This window comes from Atta cephalotes, assembly GCF_000143395.1.
Source record: "Atta cephalotes unplaced genomic scaffold scaffold00027, whole genome shotgun sequence".
In the NCBI taxonomy this organism is placed as follows: domain Eukaryota; kingdom Metazoa; phylum Arthropoda; class Insecta; order Hymenoptera; family Formicidae; genus Atta; species Atta cephalotes.
This window is the reverse complement of record NW_012130091.1, coordinates 3,053,883-3,062,207: the sequence shown is the minus strand read 5'-3', so window position 1 is coordinate 3,062,207 and position 8,325 is coordinate 3,053,883. Positions and strand designations below refer to the sequence as shown.

The 8,325-nt window shown below is 33.4% G+C and overlaps 1 protein-coding gene and 1 pseudogene across 1 annotated transcript; both read right to left on the bottom strand.

Moving 5' to 3' along the window:
* The window catches only part of LOC105620604, a 5,084-nt pseudogene extending 4,985 nt beyond the window's left edge, over nt 1–99 (bottom strand).
* A 1,099-nt stretch (nt 100–1,198) lies between these two features.
* Nucleotides 1,199–7,552, bottom strand: LOC105620540 (ras and EF-hand domain-containing protein homolog). The gene is made up of 6 exons (XM_012202032.1): nt 7,225–7,552; nt 6,539–6,952; nt 5,539–6,074; nt 3,021–3,246; nt 1,734–2,062; nt 1,199–1,312 (listed from the first exon to the last, which is right to left on the bottom strand). The coding sequence occupies exons 1-6, from the start codon at nt 7,550–7,552 to the stop codon at nt 1,199–1,201; spliced, it is 1,947 nt and encodes a 648-aa protein (XP_012057422.1).
* Between the last annotated feature and the right edge of the window lie 773 nt (nt 7,553–8,325).

Below are 8,325 nucleotides of genomic sequence, written 5' to 3'. Positions count from 1 at the left end.
TATATATATATATATATATATATATATATATATATATATATATATATATATATTTACAATTTTTTCTGGAATAACGATATACGCCGCGTTATAAATCATATTATATAAAAGTGCAAATATGCGAACACATCGCCTGAAAGGTGAAGATCATTAATATAAAATCTGAGTTATTTACAATGTATACATGTATGTATGTATGTATATATATATATATATATATAAATGTATATGTAATATATGTAACTCTCGACATATTAATTATCTTTACTTATTAATACATGTATTCTGTACGTAGATCTATATCCAGAACATTACATGTGTCTTTCCGTCCTTTTTTTTGATTCTAGAATATATATATATATATGTATATTAAAGGTTATTTTTCATTTTTCATCTTGAATTTCAATTCAAATATCGCAATGCTACTGATGCATATCTTAAAAGCGTATTATGTAAAACGGTCTTTTTAATATTTTAATTACAATCAGCTTGTATAACTGCGATTGTGCGAACAAAGGCACAATATTGTCGATAATTAAATTTAATTAAAATAAAAGCGAAATGGAAATATGGATAGGAAGCGCATTATCTAATGAGAAAACGGCCAATTGTTTTGCTTTTATCGAATTCGTAGTATGTATATATATGTATTGAATTTAATTACTCGAGTAATAATAAATAGTATTACGCTCTTTACGATATACATACGTACAAAAATCCTAATTCTCTCTATTAATGATGCTAGAAGCAGAGTTGTATAAACAATAATTATTGACATGATTTTTGACGACAGAGAAAGCATTGCTACATACAAATTTCTAATCGAATTAATTTAACATATAAATCAGATAATACAGGTGTCAATCAATTAAAAAAGGATGTATATTGTTGTCAAAGTTATTATGTCATTATTTCATGCATTTTTCAAAACTCTCCTTATATGAATATTAAAAAATTTGTTTAGCTACTATCATTAACTATGACTTTCTCATGTTGTATGTAAAAAATGATTTGGATTGATAAAATAATTTTCATGCATTATACAAGATGGAGAATAAGCAGATGCTTCCTATTGTAGAGAAGGGTAAGGCATTTAAAAAATTATGATTCTCATGGCATCTACGAAGACACATTGAAGTTGACGAATGGAAAATCGTGATCGAAAATTCGAACTTGTGAATTGCGATTTGCCTATTCGTCAGCAACTGCAGGATTTTTTGGAACTTGTTGGCGATTGATTTAATGTGAATCTCTCGTTGTCCGTCTGGTCTTGGACGCCATTGTCTCTTATAACCTGATCATTTTGAAGTATCTGAAATAAACATTTTACATATATTTATTAATAACAGTCATAATTATATCAGTACACGTGTCATAACGTCCGAAACGTTAAGTGAAACAATAATAGCGATCATTCAATATCCAGATGTTGATTGGTTTCATGTCGATTAATTATGCATCATAAGTCGATCATTTCTAGGGCGAAAGACGTCAATGATTAATCCGTCGTACGTCACGCATAAACAATAGACAAGACCATTGTATGGTACATATTAATATCTATCGTATTTTCGAGTTAGAATTATTTATCGTATAATGCATTTTTCAGATCTCTTAAAAATGCATTATACGTAAATAATCCTCAATACCGATTTATTCCATGATAAATGCTTTGCTTTTATACACTTACTGTAATTTAATATGAAAGAAAAGTAACGTGAAAAATCTCTTACTTTGTTAACGAGAAATTTGGCTGCTTCTTCAATGTTAATGTTTTCCTTCGCCGAAGTTTCAAACCAGCCAGAGAAATTCTTTTCTTTACAGTATTCATCCATCTTAGCGGGCGAATTAACCAAACCTTCCTTCTGCTGCTGATCGCATTTATTCGCCAATAGAACGCATGGAATCGGCGATCCGTCAGGAAGTTGCACTTTTGAATCTAAGTCCTGTTTCCATTTCACCACTGCATCCAACGTCGCGCTTCTTGTCACATCGAATACTATGAAAGCACCTACGGCTTCCTTGTAATAAACTCTGGTCATGTTCCCGAATCTTTCTTGACCTAAACAGATACCATAAAAGATCTTATAGAATTTATACAGAATATTGAAGCTAATAATAGAACAATACTTATGTAACAGAAAAAACTAATATGCTTGGTATTTCTCCTTTCTTATTTACTAACGTCACTTGAGAAATGTCTTAGATATTTAAATACTTCTAAAATTAATAACCAAGTAATTCATAGCCAAGTTATTACGTAGATACAAGGTATCCCGCGAGACTTTTATCAAGCTTTTTTATAGATAAATCGGACTAAACTGAGTTGAAAAGAAAGGTCCTCTACCATTTTGCAATTTTCACAATGGTTAACAAAATATATTAATTACTAAAAATTGCCGAATATTGGTCTTTAATAACTTTTTTATTCAAATATTATCAACTTTACGGAAAAAAAGAAAACAGAAAAGATTATTTATTTTCTTCTCATAAAGCTCTCTACGAATTTTTTATCAACTTTTTAGTACTGCATTTTTTTATTAGCAACTATTTTTACCAACATGAGAAAATACGGTATTAAAAAATTTTGAAAAAATTCTCAAAACTTTATGAGAAGAAAGTAAGCAAGTTTTGTTGTTTTTCTGTAAAATTGATAATATTTGAGTAAAAAAGTTATTAAAGACCAATATTCGGCAATTTTTAGTAATTAATATCTCGTTAACCATTGCAAAATAAAATTGCAAAATAGTAGAAGACTTTTCGACTCGGTTTAGTCCACTCTATCTACAAAAAGCGGAAGTCTCGCGGGACACCCTGTATAATCTACGTAATAATAACTTGGCTATGAATTAAGTTATTAATTAAACAATTTTAGAAGTATTTAAAATATCTAAGACATTTCTCAAATGACGTTAGTGAAGAATAAGAAAGGAGAAATATCAGCATATTAGTTTATCTGTCGCACGAGTTCCATTATTAGCTTCAAAAGAGAAAAGTTGAAACATTGTGTTCCTATTGACCTGCGATATCCCATAATTGTAGTCTGATGATGGTGTGCGGATCCCAGTTGAGTACTTTGAGCGCGAAGTCGACGCCAATCGTTGCGCGATAATGTTGGGAGAAGAATTGATGTACGTATCGTTTAATGATAGATGTTTTCCCCGCCCCAAGTTCGCCGATTACTAATATTTTGTACAAATGCTCCCGTTTCTCGCTTACGCCGAAGTTTGATGCATTGTTCGACGACTGAAATAATAAAAGAATATATAATCAACATTTAAGTACAGGACATTTTCTCTAGGTTAAATAATAGGTTTTTCAAGATATTATCTAGTTAGGAAAACACATTGCTTTCCATTTTTATAAGTAACGTATTAACTTAGTAAATAATATAGCTAACGACTCTAAATATGTTTTTAATTCTAAGTAAGGAAGAAAATGCAGATGTAATAACAAATAATTGATAATTTGATAATTATCATCACTTATACTATAGATATACAGAAGAATATAAATGAAATCATTTCTTTAGAAACGCAAACACTTGCAACGGACCCCAAGCCACTTCCATTCTTTCGGTTGCACCTTCCACTTGCTGATATCGAATATTTCTAAATTTCGCCAAATTTTTAATTCCACGTCCATATTCATGCACGACCTTTTAAATGCCTGTAAGCTTCTAAGAGACGATAGACTGAAGATAATTACGCCTCACGAATGATCTTGCTGCCGCAGCTCGCGTGAGCGAAATGAACTGAGAAAACTTGTATGTGGGAGAATTATCCCCGAGTACAGTCGTGGGGGAGTGCAGAACTATAAATACAATAATAAGCCTTTCGCGTCTTAATGAATGCATGAAGCATTCATCTAAATAATCGCCATCGAATTTAAAGAGTCATCAGCAGCGACGAAGCATAAAAAAAAAAATTTCTATTTTGATTACATTGATCAATTTTCAAAACGAATGGATTATATTTCAATTCGATTCCCCCGATATTTCAATCAACTTGTTATTTATACACGCATTTTTCTTCTTAGACGTAGACACGATAGAACTCGTGAAACCGCGTAATTCGAAACTCTGTAACAGACGAGGGCACAAGAGATCCAAAGAGGCAGAAATACAAGCGGATCGATATCAGAAAAGTACCGCAAACGTGTGATATCGCAGCGTGTGACTGGATTAACCGTAGAACCTCTACTACGTTCAATCTTCTCGCGTCCAATTTTGGAGTATTAGTCGGTTCACGTCAATAACTTTACACGAATGTATATAAATATTGTAAATTATTACTTTAGTACTTTCTTTAGGATTCTATAAGAGAGAAACTTAAAAATAATTTTGCAATTTTTGCAAAATTGGCTCTTTCTCTTATCATTTCTAGTTAAAGCTGTCGCTGATTGTGGCTGCAAACGCATTAATATGGAATAAATAAGACTACTTATCGTGTTTCAAACACAATGAGGCTATATTATACAATCGTATAACGTATATTTCACAATTTAATAAGAAGTTTTTGCAATAATTATCCAGATTCGGTGAACGCTAAAATCATTATTCTTTTCTTAATTAATTGTTAAGAAGAAGATAACCCGACCTTAACATTCATCATATGTGATTAAACGGTATTGCAAAAATTCCCTATAATATTGCTGTTCAATGTCGCAAAATGTCGAACGTTATAATATTAACGGAAGACAACTTTATCACAGATGTAAAAAAAATGGTATTTTTTACTTCGGAGAAAAGTATCAAGTAAAAAGACTGGTTTTTTTACTGTAAATAATAAAATTTTTGACCAAATTACATAAAATTCATGAAAAAACATATAGTTATTTCAATATAATTAATTGAATGACAGCTATTTTATATTTAAAAGCTAAAGTGATGTTATTAATACAGATAATAGAAACTTTATAAGCATAATAGACATTATTTTGTTGCATATTTGTTATTATTGTGCTCTATATTTTAATTATTTCGTATTCCATATTTTAATTATTTTGAGACAACATCCCAATATAATATTGCCTACAAAGTAATTAGAGATTCAATGAACGTTGTCTCACTAATTTAAATTTAGAATATGTATATTACAGTGTACAAAAAACAGTGTCAATTAGTTTAATAAAGTATGATTTGTATTAATAACAGTATAAAACATTTACTTAACTTTTTAAAATTGAATATAACAATATATACAATATAAAATATCATTCAGATAACAGTGAAAGGTAAGGTATATTTATGGCTACTGGCATATTAATCATTATATAATACTATATTTTAACTTTGTATAGTTTAATTTTGTAAATATTTTTACACAGCAATCTTACGGATAAATGCGAAAACTAAATTCTGGAACAATAGTAATTAGAGCGGAATTTCGGAAATCATGAAATGCTAAAAAAAATATCCGAGTGAAAAACTGTCACAGCCAAATGAAAAAGACCATTATTTCCCGAGTTTTTTATCCTAAAATTTTAGAATTTTTCCGTCCTTTACATCTCTAATCACTCCTACACGATGGATCTCACCTCAAGATCCATGGCTCCCAGCATGGGTGCCATGGTAGCGTAAAGTCTATGATAATTGCTGCTTGTATCGCTGTAATCCTCCGAAAAATCCTCCTCGTCGAGAGTGTTACCGAAAGTGGAGAAGGTGTCAAAGGTCTTCACACTGACATGCCGCACTTTTTTCTTTCTTTCTTCTTCTCGTTGTTGAAGAAACTCGTTGCTATTGGTGCTCGATAGATCGTCGCGGGCGTCGATTACTGTCTCATTTGAGCACGTTATGTCTTTGGATCTCGAATCAAAGAAGCGTCGCTGAAATATCGCTCGTTTCTCTTCCAACAATGATAGCTTGCGGCGAATGTCGACGGGCGACGATGTCGACGGTACATATTCCGAGGAATCTGAATCGTATTTCGTCTTCACTTTGCCTTTCCTGGCCACTGGATCCTCCGCGAGTTTCGTTTTATTAGACTCCGACCATTTCGACAACGAATATGGGAGAGTCGAGACGCAATGCGAGACGTTATCTTGATTAGCCTGTTGCGAATGTCGTGCAGTGTCTAAAGAAATTTAAAGGTGTGTGACTTACGAGAATACATTTACGCTCGATTTTTTAAAAACTTGAATCGCTTCCAGACGATTACATCGTTGCTATATATAATGTTTTGCTATGATTACAAATAATCGTGCAGTTCTAACAAATGATTTATTGCGAGCAAATCGAATATAAGATAAGATAAGCAACAAAAGTGACAGAGAAAAAAAGAAAATAAAATTTAGAGAGATGTACTGCGATTTTTATAAATAAAACCTAAATATATGTATACATATATTTAGGTTTTATTTATAAAAATGTACACACACCTCTAGATTTTATTTTTCAAAAATCACAAATGTAACTCACTGAAATTTTATTTCTTAAATCGAAATGGCTTTATATATTGTCAAGAAGTATATCGTGGAATATTCCGTCTTTTAGTTTCGTGCAGAAACATTCTGTATCTGCGATCAATAGCATCCTCACCCTGTTGAACGGTTTCCGCAAACCTCTTGATGGTCAGCGGCGGCGATTTGCGTAGCACTGCACTGACAGTCTTCGTCGGTTTCTCAAGTACCTTTTCTGGTTTCTTAAGCTCCTCTTTTATCCCCTTTTCCTTTTCTATGGCGTCATCGTTTTCTTTTTTTGTGGCGCTAATATATGTATGAACGGGTGACTCTTGCGAGGACTGGCTTTGCGAACGGCTACTGTTACCACCCTCTGGGGTATGTCGTTGCTCTTGCTGTTCCAAGGACATGCGAAATTTATTCAAGCTTAGCTTGCGTACCAGCGAGTGTGACTTCTTTTTCTTTTTCTTTAAAGTTGCGCTCGAAAGCACATCAGTCGTCAATTTCGGCTCTTTCTCGTCTTCGAGCCGTTGCGATTGCTGCTGAGATGCCTCTGAAGTGGAAAAGAATCGCGAGTCAGGGAAATAGCTGCTCGAGAACTATTGTTTTTAGATATCAAAATAAATGCGTTATTTCAATTTTATAATTAATAATTCCAATTTTCTAATTAATGTTGAAGAAAAATCAAGAAAAATCAGAGATTAAAAGGCTCGAAAAGAGTAGAAAAAAAAAAAAACATTTGAATCATAATAAATAACTCCATCGGTTGTTATTTATCTCACGGATGAGAGAAGCGCAAAGTTCATCAAACACGTCATGATTAACCTTTATCATGTTGTTCTGTTTCAAAGGAGGAGGACACGTCGATTCCGCGTGTCTTCTTCTTGATTTTGAATAAGCTTCCCTCGCGGAAGCTGCTCTTGAACGCGTCGAATTTGCTCCTTTTTCGATCGTTCGCGTTGGCGCTGGAAGAAAGAATCGCGACACTACCACTGGTCAGAGTGTCGAGACTGGAACTGCTGTCACCCACAGTGATGTACTCGCCGGAGGTGCTGGCCACAATTGACTTCTGCTTCTCCTCCTCCTCCGAGGAGAACGCGACCACTGTGTCGGGCGAGCTGCCACCCTCGTTCGTGCTCTCGTTGCGATCCATAATGTTTACGAGAGGAAAGGAAAACGTGGAAAATCCGCGTCACAATATAAAAAAATAAAACGAATAAATGGACGGATGGATGAATAGAGGAAAGGGATGATGAGTCGAGGAACCAATTTTTTATTTCGCTGTACGAACGTTTTCCGTCTCACTTTGCTCGTAGAATATTATTTGGCTTCCCAGCCAAACGGCTGAGAAACCTTAAAATTTCACACTCCGTTCGATCAGCCTCGAACGGATAATTCATTTAACCCTCTTCTCTTTTCCTTTGCACGCACACAAGTTTCTTTTTCGCAAACACGACTGAGGAGAAAACTGAGAACCAAAAAATAACTTTGGCCGGGGTATCGATCGGAGGGATTTCTTAGCTCGGTAATTGTCTATCGAGGAAAAGTGCAATAGCATTCAGATCTATAGAATTTAAAAGATGAACCGGATTCGCAGGCTAGTTTATTCTTTTTTATGCTTTTGTAAGATGGACAGGCATTTCTGGATTGATAAATAACGTAAAAAAGGAAAGGATATTAGACAATTTTAGAAAATTCGTTAGGGCAGAAACCGTAGCACAATCACTGAATAAACAGTGTTCCTCCAAGAAATTTTCACAATGCACTACATTGACACGCAGACACCATCTCGTAAAACACTCAAATCAAATTTCAAAAAGCATGATATTCATAGTTAATGACAACAAAGAAAGATGAATAATATTAAATAAAAAAATAAAAAAATTATATGACTGCAGAAACTGCAGACTCAACGGCGTCTTAAAC

Excerpts from the sequence above, each read along its gene's own strand:
- LOC105620540 (XM_012202032.1), bottom strand. The coding sequence starts at position 7,552 with ATGGATCGCAACGAGAGCACGAACGAGGGTGGCAGCTCGCCCGACACA. Across the intron at positions 3,247-5,538 it reads TGGGAGCCATGGATCTTGAG|TCGTCGAACAATGCATCAAA; the intron begins GTGAGATCCATC and ends TTATTATTTCAG. Across the intron at positions 2,063-3,020 it reads ACAATTATGGGATATCGCAG|GTCAAGAAAGATTCGGGAAC; the intron begins GTCAATAGGAAC and ends GTATCTGTTTAG.